This window comes from Eschrichtius robustus, chromosome 16 (genome assembly GCF_028021215.1).
Source record: "Eschrichtius robustus isolate mEscRob2 chromosome 16, mEscRob2.pri, whole genome shotgun sequence".
Classification (NCBI taxonomy): domain Eukaryota; kingdom Metazoa; phylum Chordata; class Mammalia; order Artiodactyla; family Eschrichtiidae; genus Eschrichtius; species Eschrichtius robustus.
Window position 1 is genome coordinate 84,048,150 of NC_090839.1, and position 22,922 is coordinate 84,071,071.

The following is a 22,922-nucleotide window of genomic DNA, read 5'->3' on the forward strand; positions in this document are numbered from 1 at the left end:
GCGCGTGCCGATGGGGGCGGTGAGGGTCCTACCTTCCGCAGCAGGTCGGCGTGGTTCTGCACCAGCTCGCTGTACTTCTCCTTTAGCTTGCTGTAGCGCTGCTCGTTGGCTTGGGCTTTCCCTGTATTGTCAAGGACCAAGGTGAGGGGTCTACACTGGTGGGGACCCTCTGCCCTCCTTCCAATAAGGCAGAACCCCTAGAAGATCGTCCCTCCTTTTCACAAGCATATATACCTCCTTCTTCCTCAAAAACCCTACTGAAATAAAGTCCTCTGGGAAGTCTTCTTTAATGAACAATTCACCTAATTCAAATCCCTCCACTGATGAACGCCCTGAGCATTTCATGCTCGGCATTTACTTTATCAGAGTTTTTGGTTTTTATGCCACGAATTTTCTTAGGCTCCCTCTCCTTCGTCATCCTCTGTATCCCCATCTCCGTGTTCCCAGCAGGGCCTCAAGTGGGGCTCTCAACCTGCCGGACGCCAATCTGTCCTTCTGACTGGTGACACTGGCATTCACGACAGCCTCCCGGACAGACTCGAGGCGGGGGCTCTGGTGCCGGGCCTCGGCCTCCACCCGGGGTCTCGCTGGGCTCCGCCCTCCCCGGCCCCACCCTCACGCCCAGCCCAGTGGCAGCCCCTCACTCTCGATCTCCGTCAGGCTCCGCTGAGCCTTCTCCGTGTCCTCTCGCTTCTTCTTGAGCTCGTCCAGCTCGGCCCGGAGGAACTCGCTCTCGTCGGCCGCCTGCTGCCGCAGGTGCTGCTGCTCGGCCAGCTCGGCCTCCAGCTCGCTGATGCGGCCCTTCAGCTGCAGCATGGCTCGGTGGCTCTGCGGGAGGGCCCGGGGATGAGCGCTGGGCAGGCCGAGTGGGGCCGACCTGCCACGTCTCCAGCGCCAGCCGCATCAACACCTCGGTCTTCCTAACAAGCCCACTCCCAAGGCCTCTCGAGAGTGGACCCCTCTGGTCACAACAAGCCACCCACCCAACAACAACTGGGGGCGACGGCAGGGGAGTTCCGGTCCTGTTAGAGGGGCCTGGGAGCGGTGATGGACCAGCTGGAACGAAGAAGGAGAGGACATTTGCCAGTCCCAGGGTAAAGCCTCAGCACCAGACACTGCAAACTGCCAGCAGAGCTACAAGTCAGACCTTCTCACCGCCAAGTGAGAAGAATAGGTCCCTCACCGCACAGCTTCATAGCCAGCTGGTGATCACAATTATCTCTCACTATCACAGGGCCCCTGGAGCGTGGCTTAAATGCTGCTCTCAAGGGTAAGTGCACTGGAAATGCATAACGACCTGGTGAAGATGTGTCGCCCAACAAGGGTGGATGTGAAGCAAATGTTATATTAAAAGCTGTCATGTTCCGGTGAAGCCCAGCTGCGGATCAGAGCCCAATTCATACCTCAGTCTTCATGTTTTCCAGCTGTGCTTTCAGCCCACTGATCTCTCCGTACAGTTGATCAATTAAGTGATCCCTGGGAACAGAAGGAGAGCGAGTTTGCTTCCACTGTGCTTCTATCCCTTGCCTTTTAAATGCGAGCTAGGAGACCCAGGGAGGAGGTTAAAAGCCGATGTTAATTTGGGAACAATTCTTTGAAATCCTGTAAGTTATACTCTAAGACCGTCAGTGTTTCCAGATACTAATCTACCACCCACAGGTCCATGGGTATTTCAGCCTCATTCGATTTTCCTCTGGGATTTTAAAGGGGCCAGTATTCGAAGGTCAAGACATTTATCGAAGAAGCCCAAGAATTCCTCTTTGGTTGGGTGTGGCAAGTGAGATCATGGCTTAATTTAGCTTTTGCACCATGTGCTTTAACTCCACAGCCCGGACTCACTTCTCGTCCTTGTTCACGCCGTTCTGACTGTTGAAATTGAAGGGATCGCTGCTGGAGGAGCTGCCAAAGATGTCATCGAACTTGCTGTCGTATGAATTCTGCGGCGACCAGAAAGGAGTAAGGACAAGGTTAGAGACCCAGAGAGGTCTGCGTGGGTCTCACGAGCGACACGTGGGAACGGATGCTTTCTTAATCTGGTTCAGGTCCACTTACGGCGCCTCCTAGGGACCGCAGGGCAGTGTGATCAGCCTAGGTCAGCGCTTGGGTTAGAAGGTGGCTGAACTTGTCCCGGGTCCTCCCGCCCTCCCCGGGGGCAACGGGAAGGCCTGAGCTTCCTCCTAAGTGGTCCTCACCTGCTGGGACGCATCCATGTCCATGAGGTCATCCTTCTCTAAGACTGGCTCACTGTCGGGGGACGAGGCCTCGGCTGGGATCACCACCACGGGGCTGATGTGCTCTGACAGGGCGGAGGCTCGTAGGAAGTTGGGTGGGTTCTGAAAAGGGAAGACGCATCCTCAAACCCTGCCCACCTGCCAGCCTCTAAGACAGCCTCCAGGACTCAGCAGCTCCCTGGGTGTGGCCGGGCACACTTACGTCTGGCAGCTGAGGGATCTGAATGAGCCGCTTGAAGTACTGAAGGTTGCTGGAGCGGTAGAAGAGATCTTTCAACCTAAGGGTGGAGAAAGGCCTGAGGGCTGCTGGGGGCCTTCACCAGCCCCGAGGAGGGGACACCCTGCTTTCCTACTGCCTGCCCAGCCCCCGGGCACAGGCTGCCAAGGAGATGGCCTCCATGGTGCTAGGATGCAATTATGATGCTGCAGGGAGAGATTATTTATAGCCAGTCCTCACTGAGGAGAGAGTAATTCAAACCACAAAATCCTTTGGAAGAGTAGACAGTCCAAAAACTAATTTCTGCATCACTGTAGAATATATGCTGTTGCTTGGCAGATGTATCTTCCTAGGAATGTTTGGCTTAGAGTAATATTAAAATAAATTTCTGAGGATAAACCAACTAATGATACGAAGAGGGAAGGGAACTTAATTACTAGGGTAGATCTCTTTTTAATGAATTCCCCTTATTTGAGCGCTATTTGTTATCTCCTCAACTAGACTATAAGCTTCTAGAAGGCAGAGACTGGGCCCTGCTGAGCTAGGTTTAAAATAGTACCGGGCCAGCCATAAAAAGGAACGAAATTGGGTCATTAGTAGAGACGTGGATAGACCCAGAGAGTGTCATACAGAGTGAAGTAAGTCAGAAAGAGAAAAGCAAATATCGTATATTAACGCATACATGTGGAATCTAGAAAAATGGTGTAGATGATCTTATTTGCAAAGCAGAAATAGAGACATAGACGTAGAGAACAAATGTATGGATACCAAGGGGGAAAGGGGAGGGGAGGGAGGAATTGGGAGACTGGGATCGACACATATACATTATTGATACTATGTATAAAATAGACAACTGATGGGAACATACTGTATAGCACAGGGAACTCTACTTAATGCACTGTGGTAAAATGGGAGGGAAGTCCAAAGGGAGGGTATATCTGTATGTGTGGCTGATTCATTTTGTTGTGCAGTGGAGGCTAACATAACATTGTAAAGCAGCCATACTCCAATAAAAATTAATTAAAAAATAAAAATAAAGTAGTACCAGGCATGGAGGAATTACTCAGCAACATTGGTTGAAGAAAAACCATTTATACTGTGTCCTAATCTTGGATGAATATGGGAATAAAGAAACCCCAATTTTTTCTCTTCCTCAAGTCTCCATTTTGAATCTAAACGCTGAAGGCCAACAAAACTGAGGGCACCAGACATATTTTCTGAGATGTAATAAAAGAGGGTCAGGGATCTCAGCACCCGCTCTCTGCAGCACAGAATTTTCTCCAGCTCAGCCCGATAAACGAAACTCCTGGGGTCTCACGATAACCCTTCAGACCCCAAGGTTAGGACTGTTCCTGTGACATCACTGTTGCTTTCCCCGAATTCGGGGACATTGAGGCCTCAGCCGCCGTGTCTGTGGAAGAGAAGGTGAGGCGGCACTCATGGGAAATGCTTTTATAAGCTCAAAAAATGAAAGGAAATAGAATCACCTGACCATACGTTCCCCGCTTTCTGGGCTGGAGCCAACAGTAATAGGCTCTGCTGCTTTCCTAAGCTACTGGAATTTAACATTCCAGGAAATCAGCCCCAGGGCCTGTCTCCTAGCATTTAATAAGTCATTTATTATAGAATAAACATACGAGGCTTTTCAAACGGAACAAGGAAACCGGGAGGATAGCACAACCCCGAACTTGCCCTCTCTGATTGTTGCTCAGGAACCAGCAAAAGAAGCCTAAGCCTGGGATCCGGGGGGTGGGGGTGGGGGGGCGATGCTTTTCCTGCAGTCAAGGGTGAAGAAATTAACAAGGAAAACATCATGCTAATGCTTTTCCCGGCCCCCCCCCCCACCCCCCGCAGTCCTCCTGTCTCTCCCTTCATTCCGTCCCTTCTTCTTGGGGCATGCTTAATTGAAAGATGAGCTGGAAGTCTCATCTCGTCACCAATTTTCTTTCCCAAATGCACCAGAATAATTTGCCCTTTTGTCAGACAAGCTCTTCCTCTTCTAGACTAGCTGATTAGCTTTTTAATTCATTCAAACATGATTGAACACTATAGGCTTAATTGACTGCTGTGAATCAGGTGCTAGAGATACAATAATGGGCAAGACAGTCAAACAAAAATAAAGTCATGCTAAGAACTAGGAAGGAAATAAACAGGGTGCTGTGATGGAGAATATGAGGGTGGGGTTGGAGGAGCAGAAGGTAGGGAAAAAGACCCCAAATGAGGGGCCAGAGACTGCCTTTGTGTGGAGGTGACTGAAGATGACCTGGATGGAGCTGGCCAGGCTGGGAGAAGAGCATCCTGAAGACAGGGAACAGCAAGTGCTAAGCCTCTGAGCGCAGGCTATGTTCCGGGAACTGGAAGAGGACCTTATGTGGCTGAAACACTTGGAGAACTGGAGACAAGGTCACAGATGGCGGGCAGGGGCCAGATCATGTAGGGGCCTTGCAGGCCACAGAGAGGAGCTTCCATTTGATTCTCAGTGTAATCAGAAGCCATTGAAAGGTTGTAAGCAAGGGATTTATGTTTTTACAACTGCTGGGTGGGGACAGGATTGCAGGGGGCAGGAGCTGAAATCCGGAGCATCCCGTCCATATCGGAGAGTCCTGGTAGACAGCAATGGAAGTTGAAGAGATGGGAGGTATGACCAGAGACAAGATCTCTTTGTCAATTATCACCTGAACTTGCTAATAGATTGGACATGGGGAGTGAGGAAAATGGTGAGTTCCGGATCTCTGTCCTAAGTGGATGGTGGGCAGCATTTATCGAGATAGAAGGGAAAGAAAAAGGTTTTTGAAGAAAACTTAGAGTTTAGTTTGAGATGTAAGTTTGGTATAGTGATGTCAAATAGACCACTGGGGATGTGAACCTGGAATTCAGAGGTAAGGTTCGGCTGGAGTTGTATCTTTGGGAGCTGTCAGCATGTATACGGTATAAAACCATGAGAACTTAGGGAGAAGAAAGACGGAAGAGGATGAAGCCCTGGGAATAAAGCAGGATGACTGAATGAATGAAACTGTCTTTCTCTGTGAGATTTATTAGAGAACCAATAGCTTCCCCAGCCATTGGTAGGTTTGCTGCCATCTTCTTTTCCTTCGCTTTTTAAAGCATTAAAGCAGAAACCCTCACCCCTCGATGATTTAAAAGCAAGTGCTTCCTGCATGGATTAATTGACTTTATAGCACTTTTAGATTCGCCTTCCTTTCTCTCACTTAAGCCTCTTACTTTGTGAACTGCTCCATGAAGCGGTCCCGGTGGCCTTGCAGGGTGTCGGCTGGAAGACCTGGAAGAAATTGGAAAAGACTGAGAGGGAATAGGAGGACCAGAGGGCAGGCAAGACACAGCGGGAAGGGACCATCCCTCCTGGGGCTGGGGGCCAGCCCTGCAGGAAGGCATTCTTGACCTAGAGTTGCCCTGGGGCTGGTAACCAAGAGGGCCCAGTGGGGCCAGCAGGGACTCTGGGGCTACTTATCAGTCAAATCTTTCCTTCTGTTTGCTCCTGGACTGCAAGCCACTCTCGGCAGAGCAGGATGGAAGTTACGTCCCTGACTACGGCAGCGGTGACCTGACCCAAGCAGCAGGGTGGACCACGGCAGGCCCCAGAGCGGGGCTCTCTCCCAGGGGTTGTGTGCACTGAGCACACTGGGTGAGGCCCAGCACAGACATGAGTCTGGGAGAGATCCAGAGAGCCTGCCAGAGACAGGCAAAGACCGCAGGACTGAGACCCTTGGGTTCAGGGGTATATGGGAACTCTCTGAACTATCTCTGCAACTTTTCTGTAGATCTAAATCTATTCTAAAAGAAAACGTTTATTTTCAGAAAAGCATATACTGTGTGGAGCACCCCTTTTTCCCTGACCACACAGTTCTCGAAGGTCTTGTGTATTGCTCTGCCTTTAAAGAAGGCCTTTAAACCCAAATAATTACCTGTCTCTTATCACAACTCACCACTTTATAGAAGGAAGTGGGGATGTCCTAGTGTGCAACTGGTTCTGTAGTATCTTAGGAACAAGTTCATCTGTATTCAGCGCTTCTACGCAACTGCCTGCCTTCTTTTCTTGGGATTTAGTCTACCCTCTCTGCTTCCTTCCGGCACGCCCCCCTGCTCCAAAACCCTTCTAACCCTTGAACATAGAATTCCAACCTCCCTCCCACGAAACCCTCCTAGATTAATGACTGTGGCGCTGCTTCCCTTGTTCTGGTCTAAATAACCAGATCTACTCCTTGTCAGTGACCTGTTCCAGAGCACCCCGTGTCCTAGACTTCTGCAATAAAACCTTGCTAATATCCATTTGAGTCTTGATTTTTTCTCGGTTTTCCATCATCCATGCACTCTGAATGTGTAGACCCTTCACGATGGCCACCTCACAGTGTGACCCAGGGACCACCCACATCAGATTCATCTGGGATATGGTTTAACAATGCAGACCCTGAGGAAGCCGCACCCACGCACATCGTTTTCAATAAGAAGCACATAAACGGATAAGAACTTCCACAAGACCAGTAGTTTCCAAAATACATTCCGCGAAACTATCCCAAGGATCTGTGGCCAGGGAAGGTATGGCCTTCCATTTCTTTGAGCAGCCCTGTTTCATATTTTACATTTCTCCACAAAAACCCACTTGTACGAAGAGGCTGCGTTGATGAACTCTTTGGAAACTGCTGCCTTTGCTCCTGTGGGTCTAGGCCAGGTCTGTTCTCATCTGTGTGGTCTGGAGAGTACATGACACATATGGATGGAGACGTGGTCAACCTGGAGGTGGAGGGTGAGGGCCATCCTGAGTCACTGCTCTGGCAGGCCAGGTGCTTCCCTGAGCGCAGCAAGGCTTGGCCCTGCTCTTCTATTCTCAAGACGGCCGGGAGCTCCAGGACCTCCTGGATCAGGAGCAGAAAGCCAAGGGCACTGGGGGGGGGGAGCTGCTTCCCTCCAGGGACAGCCTCAGGCTGTGAACCTCCTTCCGGCCAGAAGCTTCCGGAGATCAAGGCCGGTATACTCACAGGAGTGGAGTTTGAAGAGAAGTTTGACAGTGTAATCATAGAGGTGGCTGCAGTCCAAGATGACCTGGATCAGTGGGGCGAGGCGGCACTGCCCAGCTGTCGTCACTGACACGGAACGGGACATGTCCAGGGAGTTGAACACTAGGGGACAGAAAGGGGAGAGGCAGCAGAGCTAGGAAATTAGAGGCGACCTTCTCAGACGGCAGAAGGCAGGAGTCTAACACACGAGGACCTATTCTGTGCAATCATGATCTCATGTAATGCATTTAACCCTTTCAACACTCCTATGGGGTAGCTAAGAGTATCCCCATCATACAGGGGAGGAAACTGAAGGTAAGTAACTTGAAGGTGGTCACAAAGCCAAGAAGCGGTTTTGCTGAGAGATGGTGAGTTAAAAGCCAGAGCCCCTGTGGCCAGCGACGGCTAGACCAGGAGCCTGTGGCCCTGGCAGCCAAGATGCTCTGTGTGTCACAAACAGGTGAAATGTGGGGAAACTACCAAACATTGATCAGAACACGAAGAAGGAAATAATTCAGCCTTGGCTTCCTGCTGGCTTGTCACAGGGTTCTTGGAACACCACAAGGGGGGAAATGCAGGAACCCTGGTGGACAATTGGAGGAGAGGCTGCGAGGACCCAGGGCAAGGAGCCAGCAAGAGGACGAACCATCAGGATCAAGGCTGACGGAGGTCCTTGGGGGAGCCGGTCAACGGAAGTACTGCCCTCCACTCTCCCGGGCTCCAGAGAGCAAGCTGCTCCCACAGACCCCTCCACGTTAACCCCCTGCCCCTCGCTCCTGAACCAAGCAACTAGATGCCTGGCCGTGGACCCTGAGTGCACACCACTGGCCAGGGCTGATTTCCTCCCTGCAGAGGCTGCCCACCACCTCCAGAGTCCCTGCACGTGGCCGGCACCGAAAGACTTTCCCTGCAGTCCCTCAGCGAGTGGGACTGCCCCGGAGAAAAGCCCAGAGCCAGTGTGTTCGGCCTTCCCTGGCTGTACTAGTCCCTGTTAACAGGCTTAGTCTGGCAAGTGAAATAAAAAAAAAAACAACCCAACGGTTCTAATTAAAAGGCAGCTTTTCTTCTTGACACAAATTAAAAGCAGCTGTCACTGCGAGGCGGCCATCCCCAAATCTCCTGGCTTCCTTAGGTTCCACGCTGGCAAGGAATCCCAGGCTGCTCCATCTCCTGGCCTGCCTGCCGCTTTCCAGGAATGCCTCTTGGCATCTAGAGCTGTGTGACCGTGGGCAAGTTACTCAACCTCTCTGTGCCTCCAGATGCTTTTCTGTAAGATGCAGATGGTTCTAATAGCACATACCTCTTAAAGGTCTTGTAAGGAGGTCTCGTAAGGATTAAATGAGAATGTCCTATAAAGTTCATGGCAACGTGCAGTGGTCCTTCCCATTTGCTTTGAGATTGATTAAAATCACCTGGGGAAATTTGAAAACTACTAATGTCTGCCTGCAACTCCTCCATGCCTCCTTCTTTTTTAATTGGTCTGGGGTAGGGTTGAGCCATTAGTGGGTTTCAAAAGCCCCCCAGGTGATTCTAATATGCAGCCAGGGTTGAAAGCTATTTTCTAGCTCAGTGCTTCTCAAACTGTAGCATGCATCAGAATCCCCCCACAGGATCACTCCATTAGAATTCTGTGATGATGGAAGGGCTCTGTACGTGTGTCCAATATGCTAGCCGTGTGTGGCTGCTGAGTGCCTGCAATGTGGTGAGTGCAACTGAGGCCCTGACTTTTGAATGTTACTTAATTGTAATTAATTTAAACAGTCACACGTGGCCAGTGGCTACCCTGTTGGACAGTGCAGACTTGGGGAGTTTGTTAAAACAGATGGCTGGGCCCCACCGGCAGAGATTCTAATTCAGAAGGTCTGGGGTGGGACCCGAGAATGTGCATTTCTAATACGTTCTCAGGTGATGCCGCTGTTGCTGGTCCAGGGACCACACTTCGAGAATCACTGCAAGTGCACCAAACAAATGTTAATTGTAATTGGCCCACGTTTCCCACAGTTGAAAACGCAGGGCCTTCTTCCGAAGGTTCTGGTCCCAACCTTACAGGGTCACAGACTAGGACTCAGAAGCTGGACAGACTTCTTCTAATACCAGCTCTCTCGACTTCTGTGGCTCACAAGAGGTGACTGAGGATGGGGCGCGGGTGGGGAAACGTGCAGAGGACGCTCTTGATTCCAAATCACTGCTCTCTGGGGGATGAGAAAACCACCGCCATTTAACCATGGAAGGGTTTGTGCGAAGACTTGGGGGAGTTCTCTCTAGAAAACTCTAGCTAATTCTCCCCAGATAATTCCAGACCATTCAGCTGGATGTTGACAGTATTTTTTTAAAAATAAATTTATTTATCTATTTATTTTTGGCTGAGTTGGGTCTTTGTTGCTGCGCACGGGGGCTACTCTGCGTTGCGGTGTGTGGGCTTCTCATTGCAGTGGCTTCTCTTGTTGCAGAGCATGGGCTCTAGGCGTGTGGGCTTCAGTAGTTGTGGCTCGCGGGCTCTAGAGCACAGGCTCAGTACTTGTGGCTCGCTGGCTCTAGAGCGCAGGCTCAGTAGTTGTGGCGCACGGGCTTAGTTGCTCTGCGGCATGTGGGATCTTCCTGGACCAGGGCTCGAACCCGTGTCCCCTGCATTGGCAGGCAGATTCTTAACCCCTGAACCACCAGGGAAGCCCGTTGACAACATTTTATGAACTCTGTCCACCTGTTGTTTCTTCACTGCTGTTCATCCAGAAAGCAAGCATTCTAAACTTGGTTGTCGAGCACTTGCTATATGCCAGGCATGGGGCTGGAACAGAGGTGAGCAGGCATGGTTCCTGATTTTTGAGGAGGAGCTCAGCGTCTATTGCTAATAACCCAAGTGATCAATGCATATGGAAACAGAGCCGGGTATCATGGGATGCCGGGGCAGAAAGGGTGACTGCGTAGGCCACCTAGGCAGAAATACACCCTGAGGGCCAGCCCAGCTGGGCAGCAGACAGGCCTGGGCCAAAGGACCAGCCAGTGCTGGGGCCACAGTCCAGGGTTTGTCAGAGGCCGGAACTGTCTTTGGACTCTTGGAGGCCTGGGCTTAGCGGGGAGGCCAGCAGGGCGGGGATCGCAGTCTTTCCGCTCATGTGAAAATGCCCTTGGGCTTCAGCCCCTCCCTGCACCAGGGCCAAGAGAACAGGCACGGTGTGGGCAGCTCCATCTCCCTGGCCCTGAGCTGCACAACTTGTATGGAGACGGGGGCTAGGCCAGCTGGTCCAAGCAGGGAACCAGGCTGAGGGTTAGGTGATGCCCAGGAAAGCCTGGGCCGGACGGGAGGGAGAGACTCACCAGTTTGGAAGAGGTTAAGTTCACACTCCAGGTAGTCGAACATTTCCACTGTCAGCTGGAAACTGGACCCAAGAGGAAAGAGAGCTTAGACTCCACAGCCCGAGGCCAGCGCTCCACCTGTCCCTGCCCCCAAGCCCTGTACTGCCGCCAATGTACACGTGCACACACACACACACACACCAGCTTCAGTTCTTAGCCCCGACCTAAGTGGGTATTAAGGCCATTGGAGGATCAAGTAGGGCGAATTCAACAGTGACAGCAGCAAAGAAAGAGGGCAGAGGGGCACAGAGAAGGGAGGCCTGGAGTGGGAGGCGCCCTGGAAGGGTTCTTGAGGAGGCGCCAGGAGTAAGTGGCCCCAAGGTCAAGTCACTCAGGGGCTTTAGTCCCCACCCCAGCCACTGCCCTTGCCCTCAGGCCCTCTGTGACCCTAACCGGAAGTGAGAGCATCTACCCAAGCTTTCTCTCCCATCGAGTCCAGAATGTGAGGACAGCCACTTACAAGTTGTTAACATCACTCTCTCCGGCCTCGTCCAGCTGCCGGTCACTCATCTGAAGGTTGCCTGGGAACCTAGGATTCTGGAAGGGAGGCAGAGGAAGTCAGAACAGGGCACCTCAAGAGCTCTCTATACAGACCAACTAAGTCGGCATCAAGCAAGCCAGCCCCGCTGAGCTCGGGCCTCAGCAGGTGGATTCTGCTTGGCGCAGGTGCCTGCATGCTCCCTGGGGAGGTGTGGCAGCGCTCACAGCCTCACACATGCACACACAGGTCCTGCGATTGGTTCACGGCAAAGAACACCCACTGCCCATCATCACAAGGGAAGGCTTCATCCCAACCCTGGGACCCAGCGGAGGGCCGCTCTCTCACAGCCTGTGCCGCGGACATCTTCTCTGTGGTGCAATGACACCGAGCGTGTGAGAGTGGTCGGTCTTCAACTTGACACCCACACCATGCAGGCAGTGCAGCCTTTGCTTGTTTCCAATATGTTCTGAATACTATCTAGGCTTCCCGCTGCCCTCTGGCCATTTCCTGAAGCTGCTATTGTGAGCTCAGGGCAGGCAAACCCATTCTCGTATTAACTTTAGCAAAACATAATTAGTAAAATAAACTTGAAGGCTGGAAAATATTACATCAAGCACCCGCACGGTCAGGGGAAATTATGTGGGATCATCTGTTGTCGACTATCTGTATCCTGCTCTCTTTCTCGGTGTGGTCTGTCTAGAGCGGGTGGAACACAGGGCAGCGGGGCAGGTGGAGGGGAGCACAGAGAGATGGGTGGCCAGGCCACCAAGGGGGCTCTGAATGCCAGTGTGAGTTCTTCAGGCTCTGAAGACAGAAATCCTCCACTCCGGCACCTCCCTTTCTGGCTGTAACACCCAGCGCTCTGCCCTTACAGCCCCTTCCTGCCCTCAGGCCCACCACCCCTGCTCCTCTGCCTCAGAGACTCAGGCCGGTTCCTTTATCCTTCTGGTCGCATTTACTTCCTCACTCAGTCTGGACATTATGATGACCTGGTCCCCTTCTCCATTTCCACCGCCAGCTCCCTAATTCTGGCCATTTTCCCTCCCACCTGGCATGCCATTCTTCCTTACCTCCTATCTGCCTCATACCCACCCTTCAAGGACCACCTCAAGACCCACTTCCTTCATTCTGCCCTTTAGGATACCATATCCCTCCATCATTTCAAAACATCCCTGGCACTTTTCTGCAGGCACACATACCTGCCCGGCACTATTACACAGCTACTGCAAGTGTATAAGCTTCTCTCCCCAACAGATCTGTAAACGCCTAAAGAGTAGACCCTTTTTTCTTATTCTTATATGCCACTTGGCACACAGTTTTACATGCATTAAATGTGTAAGAAATACCAGCTAGGGCTTCCCTGGTGGCGCAGGGGTTAAGAATCCACCTGCCAATAATGCAGGGGACACGGGTTCAAGCCCTGGTTCGGGAAGATCCCATGTGCCACAGAGCAACTAAGCCCGCGAGCCACAACTACTGAGCCTGCGCTCTAGAGCCTGCGAGCCACAACTACTGAAGCCCGCATGCCTAGAGCCTGTGCTCCGCAACAGAAGAAGCCACCGCAGTGAGAAGCCTGCACACTGCAACGAAGAGTAGCCCCCGCTCGCCACAATTAGAGAAAGCCCGCGTGCAGCAAAGAAGACCCAACGTGGCCAAAAATAAATAATAATAAATAAAATAAATATAAAAAAATCTTAAATATATAAAGAAGAAATATCAGCTAAAGTCATATCTTGATTAGAAGGTCCTGTGTGGAAACTTACTATATAAGTGGAAGGCGTGGGGCTTCCCTGGTGGCGCAGTGGTTAAGAGTCTGCCTGCCAATGCAGGAGACACGGGTTCGTGCCCTGGTCTGGGAAGATCCCACATACCGCGGAGCAACTAAGCCCGTGAGGCACAACTTCTGAGCCTGCGCGTCTAGAACCTTTGCTCCGCAATAAGAGAAGCCACGACAATGAGAAGCCCGCGCACCGCGATGAAGAGTAGCCCCTGCTCGCCGCAACTAGAGAAAGCCCACGCACAGAAACGAAGACCCAACACAGTCAAAAATAAATAAGTAAATAAATAAATTAAAAAAAAATAATAAATAAATAAATAAATAAATAAATGGAAGGCGTTGTTTCTATTAACAGTCAAGTCAGTGCTTCTGAAGTATTTTTATGAGGTCACCTGGTGGATTGGGTTCCTCTTTCTATTTGCAAAATGGGGAACAAAAGGTGCAGAAGACCTGGGCCAAAATCCCAGGCCCCTTGTCACATCCCAGGGGCCTGACTGTAGTCACTCTATAAAATGTTTCCTCTTACATAGCTGGGATATGGTGTGAACACTCCCTGAGAAGCCAGGCTGTCTCATTACCTGGAAAACCTGACAATTAAGCCCAGCCAGGTGTGAGGGGACAGGGCGGGGAGGTGGGGGAAGCGGGGGCGGGGGGAGTGCATGGCTGGCAGTGGCAGCAGGATTGTCGCAAAGACTCACTTTGGTGTGGTACTCCATCTTCGTTCTCAGCAGTTTGAGGTAGATGCTGCAAAGCTGCCCATACCCCTCACTCAGGTGGCCCTTTCAGGATAAGGAAAGAAAGCAGGGTGTCAACACGAAGAACACTGGGTTAAAAGATCTACAGCCAGGATTTCTTTTTGAAAGAATATATATTTTTTCTGAGTATGAAAATTACATACATCCACTGTTGAAAATTTGGAAAACGTAAAAAAGTACATATGCAAACAAATCACCCTTAACCTAACCACCAGATATAATCATATATATACTATTGATACTATGTATACGATAGATAACTAATGAGAACCTACTATATAGCACAGGGAACTCTACTCAATGCTCTGTGGTGACTTAAATGGGAAGGAAATCCAAGAAAGAGGGGATGTATGTATACATATTGCTGATTCACTTTACTGTACAGTAGAAACTAACACAATATTGTAAAGCAACTATACTCCAACAAAAATTAAAAAAAAGAACTACAATGAGATACCACCTCACATCTATTAGGAAAGCTAATATCAAAAAAAAAAAAGTGCTGGGGAGGATGTGGAGAAATTGGTACCCTTGGACACAGTTAGTGGGGATGTAAAATGGTACAGCAACTGTGGAAAACAGTATGGCAGCTCCTCAAAAAATTACAAATAGAATTACCATATGATCCTGAAATTCCACCTCTCAGTATATACTCAAATGAATTGAAAGAAGGATCTTGAAAATATTTGCACATCCATGTTCATAGAAGCATTATTTACAATAGCTAAAACATGGAGGCAACCAAAGTGTACATCGACTGATGAATGAATAAACAGAATGTGATATACCCATACAACGGAATATTATTCAGTCTTAAAAAGGAAATTCTGACACGTACTACAACATGAATGAATCTTGAGTACATTATGTTAAGTGAAATAATCCAGTCACAAAAAGACAAAGAGTGTATGATTCCATTTATATGAGGTATTTAGATTAGTAAAAAATCTTGAGACAGAAAGTAAAATGGTGATTTCTAGGGGCTGGAGGTGGGGAGGGGAACGGGGAGTTATTGTTTAATGGATATAGATTTCCAGTTTTACAAGATGAAAAGTTTCAGAGATGGATGGTGTGATGATTATACAACAATATGAACGTACTTAATACCACTCAACTGTACACTTAAGAAATGGTTAAGAACCATGGCACAAAGAACCTTAAACTGAATAACTGTGGCTCCCACGTGAGTCTTGACTTCCACATTTTCTTCTAAGTGCATCTACATCCTCTAGCGTAGAGGAATCCCTTTGAAAGATGCCTCAAGGGGCACCAAAGAGAGTTGAGTAATCAAAGGAGTTTAAAAACATCAATGCCAGAGATGACAGTATTTCATAATGTATTAATTTTCTATGAAAATTCGTATTTTATGATATACTTGTTCATTATAGAAAAATCAGAAAGTAGTGAGAAGTAGAAAAAGCAAAAATACGCTCATCATCAAAGACAACTATACTTCATGTGAAAATGTATAAGGATCAAAAAGGTGGGGACTTCCCTGGTGGTGCAGTGGTTAAGAATTCACCTCCCAATGCAGGGTATGCGGGTTCGATCCCTGGTCAGGGAACTAGATCCCACATGCATGCTGCAACTAAGAGCTCCCATGCCACAACTAAGGAGCCCGCTGGCTGCAACTAAGGAGCCCACCAGCCACAACTAAGACCTGGCACAACCAAAAATAAATAAGTAAAATGAATAAAAGTTTAAAAATGGATTATATTAAAAAAAAAGTAAAAGGTGAATGGATCAAAGACTTAAATGTAAAATGTAAAACTATAAATCTCCTAGAAGATCACAAAGGAGAAAACCTCGATGACCTTGAGTATGGTGATGACTCTAGATACAACACCAAAGGCACAATCCATGAAAGAAAATAATTGATAAGCTGGGCTTCATTAAAATTAAAAACTTCTACTCTGGGACTTCCCTGGTGGCACAGTGGTTAAGAATCCACCTGCCAATGCAGGGGACATGGGTCCAAGCCCTGGTCTGGGAAGATCCCACATGTTGCAGAGCAACTAAGCCCATGAGCCACAACTACTGAGCCCACATACCGCAACTACTGAAGCCTGCACGCTCTAGGGCCCGTGCTCCGCAACAAGAGAAGCCACGGCAGTGAGTAGCCCATGCACCACAAAGAAGAGTAGCCCCCACTCGCCGCGACTGGAGAAAGCCCGCGTGCAGCAACGAAGACCCAACATAGCAAAAACAAACAAACAAACAAACAAACAAAAACTTCTACTCTGCAAAAGACATTGTCAAGAGAATGAGAAGATAAGCCACAGACTGGGAGAAAATATTTTCAAAAGACATATCTGGTAAAGGACAGTTATCTAAAACATATAAATATACTCCTAAAACTCAACAATAAGAAAACAAACAATCCAGCTAAAAAATGGGCCTAAGACCTTCACAGAAACCTGATGAGAGAAGATGTTTAGATGGTCAATAAGCATATGAAAAGATGCTCCACATCCTATGTCAACAGGGAAATGCAAATTAAAACAGTGAAATACCACTACATACCTATTAGAATGGCCAAAACCCAGAACACTGACAACACCAAATACTGATGAGGATGCAGAGCAACAGGAACTCTCATTCACTGCTGGTGGGAATGCAGAGTGATACAGCCACTTTGGAAAACAGTTTGGTAGTTTCTTACAAAACTAAACATACTATTACCATAGGATTCAACTATGGAGCTCCCTGGTTTTCACCCAAAGGAGTTGAAAACTTAAGTCCACACAAAAACCTGCACATGGATGTTTTTAGCAGCTTTACTCATAATTACCAAAACTTGGAAGCAACCAGGATGACCTTCAGTAGGTGAATGGATACATAAGCTGTGATGCATCCAAACAGTGGAATATTACCGAGCAGTAAAAAGAAATGAGCTATCAAGCCATGAAAAGACGTGGAGGAAACTTAATTGAATATTACTAAGTGAAAGAAGCCAGTCTGAAAAGACTACATACTATATGATTCCAACTATACGACATCTGGAAAAGGTAAAACTATGGAGACTGTAAAACGATCAGTGGTTGCCAAGAGTTGGGGGGGTGGGGTGGGATGAACAGGTAGAGCACAGAGGATTTTTAAGTTGGTGAAAATATTCTGTATGATGGATACATTTGTCCAAACCCACAGAATGCACAACACCACAAGTGAGCTGTAATGTAAACTATGGACTTTGGTGATTGTGATGGATGTGTCAGTAGGTTCATCCATTAGGGGAGGCTACGCATGTTTGGGGGCAGGGCAGGTATATGGAAACTCTGTACTTTCCACTCAATTTTTCAGTGAACCTAAAACTGCTCTTAAAAAAAATAAGGTCTTAATTTTTAAAAAAAAAGTAAAAGAAGTTTCTAACTTCAGAAACTCTTAGTCAAATGGAAGAGACAGACTACACAGGAAAAAAGACCTAAAAGAATTCTATTTTGGATAACAAGGCAGGCAGGCTAGGTACCTGGGTTGACCTTCCCACTGAAAACTACTAACAATATTGAGTGAAATATTAAAAATGCTTTAAAGGCATTAATGAACTTGCAAGAGAGTAAGGAATCCTCAGACCAGGAACTGAGTAATTCAGATATTCAGAGAGCAGATGACTTGACGGGGTCAGGGAATGGTGGGGAGGGGGCACTTTGCCACACCAAGTGAACCTGAGTTTTGGTTTTCTGGGCCTTAAGGCCCAGGTGGTGAACAGGAGGCAGGGCTCTCACCTGCCCAACTTGAGGAGTCTAGTGGAAGAGCCAAAAGACTTCCTCCTCGGTGCAGGGGAATTAAGGGTCAATTGGAAATAACACACATGTACTCCTACACTGAAGGAGTCCCCCCTGAGGACTGCAAAGAAAATCTACTGCCTTAAACCACTGTTGTGATCAGAGGGCGGAAAAAACTACTGCTGAGAATTGGACCGGTGAGCCAGTCCTCAAGGGGATCTGCTCAGAATTCACAAAACTTTTAAGCTGAGAATTTAATTTAGAGTGATCTTAATGGATGCAAGTGCCAATTCCCTCTGGAGGAAGCTGCCTTTGTTAGAATTCAAAGAATTCCCACCAAAAAAATCTCCAGGAAAATGAGCAGCTCACAGTAGAAAAGTAACTAAATACAAAAAGAAACTACATAGCAGGAGCAAAATTCATCAAAACAACAGATGGCAGAAACAGACCTCTAAGGGCTTTAGATACTAGAATTATAAAAAGTGATATATAAAACCACTATATTTAACAAGCCTAAAAAAATTAGAGACTGTTTCAAAATACATGCAGGGCACAATAAATTATAAAGAATGCCGAGCAGATTAGAAAAAACCAAACCAAACCAAACCTAAAATTCCAAGAAATGAGAATGATACTAAAATTGAAAACCTTATGGAGAGGTTTAGCAACAGATTAGACCCAGCTGAAGAGGGAATAAGTGAACTGAAAGCTAGATCTACTGAAATCATCCAGAATGCAGTATAGAGACAAACAGGTAGAAAAAAATGAAATGGTGGTTTAAAGACATGGGGAATAGAGTGAGAAAGTCTAAAATACTGCTAACCAAAGTCTCAGAGGAAAACAAAGAATGAAGCAAATCAATATTTAGAGACAATGAGAATTTTTCATAACTGATAAAATATAATAATCTACAGATTTAAAAAGTCCAAAGAATCTAGAATAAATTCACACCTAGATAAATACTAAGGACTTAAAAACAAAGAAACAAACACAGATTAGCTTCAAAGAAGCAATGGTAAGTCTGACAGCAGACTTCATAAAAATGATGGAAGCCTGAAGTCAGTGGAAGGACATCTTGACTAATATCTTCCATGTGCTGAAAGAAAAGAACTATTACCCCAGAATTCTAAAGTCAGAGAAAATATCTTCCATGAATGAGGGTGAAATAAAGACATTCTCCATCAGGTAAAAGTGGTTGTTTGTCACCAGCAGACTCTCACTAAAGGAAGTTCTAAAGGAAATAACTCAGGCAGAAAGAAAGAGATCCCAAATGGATGGCCTGAGATGTAAGAGGAAATGAAGAGTGCAGAAGAAAACAATTAAAATAAAATATCTTCTAGGGTCTAAAAGCAACAAAAATGAAAATGCATGACAACAACATACAAGGGAGTGAATGGGGTTAAAATATTCTAAGGTCTTTGTGCTATACTGGAAAAAGATATGATATTTAGACATTGATATGAATTTTAGACATTGATAACCTAAGCATGCACTTTGTAATTGTTAGATAACATTATCAAAAAATTAAAAAAAAAAACAAAACCTCTGCTTTTATTTTTTATCTTCCCACTAGTAATGAGGGGGAAATTGAATGAGAAAGAAAATACCCAATCAATCCAAAAGAAGGCAAACAATGAGAGAAATAGAAACAGAACAGATGGGACAAATAGCATAAAATAAGATGGGAGATATATATCTAAACATATTATGAATTATAATAAATGTAAACAGAGTAAACGTCCAGTTAAGACAAAGACTGCTATCTTGAATTTTAAAAAAAATCCAACTAAATGCTATTGACAAGTATATTTCTAAGACAAAAGAATACAGAAAAGTCAATCAGTCAATCACTATGCTGTACATCTGAAACTAATATAGTATTATAAATCAACTATACTTCAATTTTAAACAAAAACTGACCATGAACTAGCTCACACAGCAAGTCTCAAAAAAACTTTGAAAATCAGTATCATATTGATTCTCTGGCCACACTGCAATAAATATATATGTAAAAAATATTAAAAAGAATATAGAAAAGTCAAAAGTAAAAGGATGAAAAAAGATATACCAGATAAATTCTAGCAAAAAAAGGAAAAAGACCTAAGCTTTCCATGTTACAGAAATGTAATAGAAAGCTCTCTAGCATACAGTTGGGAGTTTTGGGGACAAACCTCTGCTTTGTTTAGGTTAGCTAGTCTTGTGACATAGGAAAAGCTGCTTCCCTCTCTGGGCCTGTATTTCTCATCTATAATGCTTAGATTGGACAACATAATTGCTAACATTTTGTGAGTTCAGACAGACACAGGTAAGAATTTGAAGGAAAGGGCTAACATAGTAGTTCTTAACCAGTGGGGCAAAATGACACATCAGAATCACCTGGGGAGATTCTTCAAAAGGCAGATTACCTCCTGTCCATACACATACTCCTTGAATCTAGAGGGATTCCGGTATGTGTACAAAACCACTCTTTTCAATGTATTCTGATATTGCCACCTACCTCCTCCCTCTTCCTAAGGCACTAAGAATCCCTAGACAGTAAAGAAAAACCACTGGCATTAAGGATTGGGAATGCCAGTTCTCAATGTACTGTGACCCCAATGGGACCAGTAGAAGGAAAGAAGTAGGAACTGTGACAGTGTCACTGCGGAAGGATCCCAATGCCCAGAGAGCATTATGACATGAGCTTCCATCGGCAGGAGAAACTCCCAGGCCCTAGAACTTCCCTACAGCTTTCAGGGACCCCAGGTAAGACTGTGGATATCATGGTTCCATTTGGGGGCATCTTTGACTCCCTCCCTGATGTTCATGAGAGAAATGCTAAACAAGCTGAAAGAGATGAATTTGTTCCATTCCACAGTCCTTGTTCTGTGGCCTCTGGGAAAGGATAAGGTGGCACAGGTGGCCCCTGGGTGCGTGTCCAAACTCACCCACATCCTGCTCATGTCACTCAGTTCGTTTTTGTATCTCAGAGAGTCCTTCAGGACCTGGAGAGAGAAGGAGAGGAGACAGAGGATGGTGAAACATGGGTCTGGGGTGGAGTAGAGAGGGTGATGGGAGAGAGACGAAGCCGTCTCTGAAATTGGTACCCAACAGGCCAGGAGATGCGGGCAGATGCCATCCCCTGTGCGAGAGTGGATAGTGGCTCTTGGGACTCAGGCAACTGCACTTTCCCCACGTGGGTCCCTGGATCCCTGCCCATCCCCTGCAGCCCCAGGAACTCACATTTGGGTGTCCATCCCGGAGGAGTTTGTGGAACACGTGGCAGAACTTCCAGCAGAGCACAGCGTTGCTGGAGAGGGGCAGCCGGTTGACAACAGACCAAAAGGTCTGTGCCCCCTTTTCATGGTGGGTGCCCAGTATGCACGGTGAGGGAAGGTCATGGAAAACAAAGACAACCAACCCTGGGATGAAGCCTCTAAAGGCCACCATGGGGGCTGTGTGTTGTTCATGGCGCCTGGCACTACCCGTCAGAGGGCACCGCTTATAATGAAGGCGCCACAGATCTGTATAAGTATCCTGGCAGTTTTCTGACAGATGGCAAAAAAGTGCCTCCTTCTAATAAAATCCATTTTATTAGACGATTTCCAAAGAGACAGCAATGTCTTTTGGGAGGGGTGTCTTTTCCTAGTTTGCACAAGTGCGTTCTGGGCCAGCAGCGACTCTGGTTGGCCTTAGTGGGAAGATGCTTCGGTTGGAATTAGGGCTTTGCTGTGGGAAGACAGACTCTGCCCTTCCTCTAGGTTTGCTGAGTTTGTGGTGGGGCCTTTGTGGGGAGGTGGGTGGAGGGTGTGGTGTGTGTTTATAATTACAGCTAACATTTTAACAACACAATACAGCCTCTCAAAATTCTTTCTTATGCACTATTCCAAAGCAAGGGTGTGCTTCAGCTCTTCAAGTGCCCCGGCCCCTGCTGGGGACCCTACCCCCTGGCTACTGACACCCTTGGCTCCTCTTCCAGGTAGCATCTGACTCCTCTCCCATTAGACACTGTGCTCTTACCCTGAAAGCGGCAGTCTTTGTTTAAAATGTATTTTCCCTAAATTTAAAATGACGCTTTCGGGGCTTCCCTGGTGGCGCAGTGGTTAAGAATCCGCCTGCTAATGCAGGGGACACGGGTTAGAGCCGTGGGCCGGGAAGATCCCACGTGCCGTGCACCACAACTACTGAGCCCGTGCACCACAACTACTGAGCCCGTGCACCACAACTACTGAGCCTGCGCTCTAGAGTCCGTGAGCCACAACTACTGAAGCCCGCACGCCTAGAGCCCGTGCTCAGCAACGAGAAGCCACCGCAGTGAGAAGCCCGCGGACCGCAGTGAAGAGTAGCCCCCGCTCACCGCAACTAGAGAAAGCCCGCACGCAGCAACGAAGACCCAACACAGCCATAAATAAATAAATAAATAAATAAATTGATTAATTAATTAATTAAAAAAATGACGCTTTCACTCCACCTCTTCTAAAAACCTTCCTGGCCTCGTTCAGGGGTGCCTTCATTTCCCAACACCTTGAATTCCCTGTATGCGGACTCCTGGGGCCACTTGCTCCTGAGATCCAATTCCAAACACACCCGCCACATGGAGCGGCTGCCACGCTTTGCGTGTAATAAATGTCCTTCTGGCCTCGAGTGACTTTAACAGAGCTCCAGACCTCCGTAATTAGGGAGCCCCCCCCCCTACTTTTTTTTTTAACATGGAAGACATTTACATTTATTTTTACTTTCCCACATCACCAGTCATGGATGAGTGGCTTGTATCTCCATCAGGAAAACATAGCACTATCAAGTTACTATTAATATGATATCCAATAGAGAACTCAATCTTTGGTCACAGGTCACAGTGTTAAGAGCTCCTGGATTTAGTCCCATCAGCCCTCTCTGAAATGACCTAAGGGAGCCCTTTTTGAGGCAAGTAGAGGATTTCCACATTTCCTTTGTAATGGATGCTTACACAGGCTTCACACACTCGGTAACTGGGCACCATTAACCCCAAGTATGGCAATGTCCTCTGAACTTTCGGCTTTTTAATCCAGGCTCAGGTAAGAAGCACCGCACCATGTAGGAAAGACTTGCCTCAGGTTAGAAACTATGGGACTCACCCAAAAGACGTGTTGTTTTGCTTCTGAGCTGGAAAGTGTGGTAAAGTTCCCTCCCTGGACTGAAATTTGCATTTTGAGAGGGGCTGCCTTGAACACGGACTTTTGGGTCTAGAAGCTGAAATCAGCTTTTGGTCTTCGAGTGATTCTGAAATAACTTATGGTTTCACCTCAAGCACAGCCCCCTGGGACTCGAAGGAAGCCGAGAGGAGAGATGGACAGCCCCCTACCCTCAACTGAGATGATTTCTCACGGCAGATTGTGGCTCCTTTACCGCAGAGCA

At 47.4% G+C, this 22,922-nt stretch overlaps 1 protein-coding gene across 1 annotated transcript in view; it reads right to left on the bottom strand.

Moving 5' to 3' along the window:
- Positions 1-22,922, bottom strand: part of HIP1 (huntingtin interacting protein 1) — a 151,470-nt gene that overhangs the window by 24,773 nt on the left and 103,775 nt on the right. The window contains exons 3-15 of the mRNA XM_068565612.1: positions 20,772-20,914; positions 20,477-20,533; positions 13,771-13,851; positions 11,275-11,351; positions 10,776-10,837; positions 7,443-7,583; positions 5,671-5,728; positions 2,434-2,509; positions 2,193-2,333; positions 1,840-1,937; positions 1,404-1,476; positions 645-828; positions 33-121 (exon numbers count right to left, since the gene is read on the bottom strand). Of these exons, the coding sequence (XP_068421713.1) occupies positions 33-121; positions 645-828; positions 1,404-1,476; positions 1,840-1,937; positions 2,193-2,333; positions 2,434-2,509; positions 5,671-5,728; positions 7,443-7,583; positions 10,776-10,837; positions 11,275-11,351; positions 13,771-13,851; positions 20,477-20,533; positions 20,772-20,914 (1,280 nt within the window). The remainder of the gene's footprint in view (positions 1-32; positions 122-644; positions 829-1,403; positions 1,477-1,839; positions 1,938-2,192; positions 2,334-2,433; positions 2,510-5,670; positions 5,729-7,442; positions 7,584-10,775; positions 10,838-11,274; positions 11,352-13,770; positions 13,852-20,476; positions 20,534-20,771; positions 20,915-22,922) is intronic.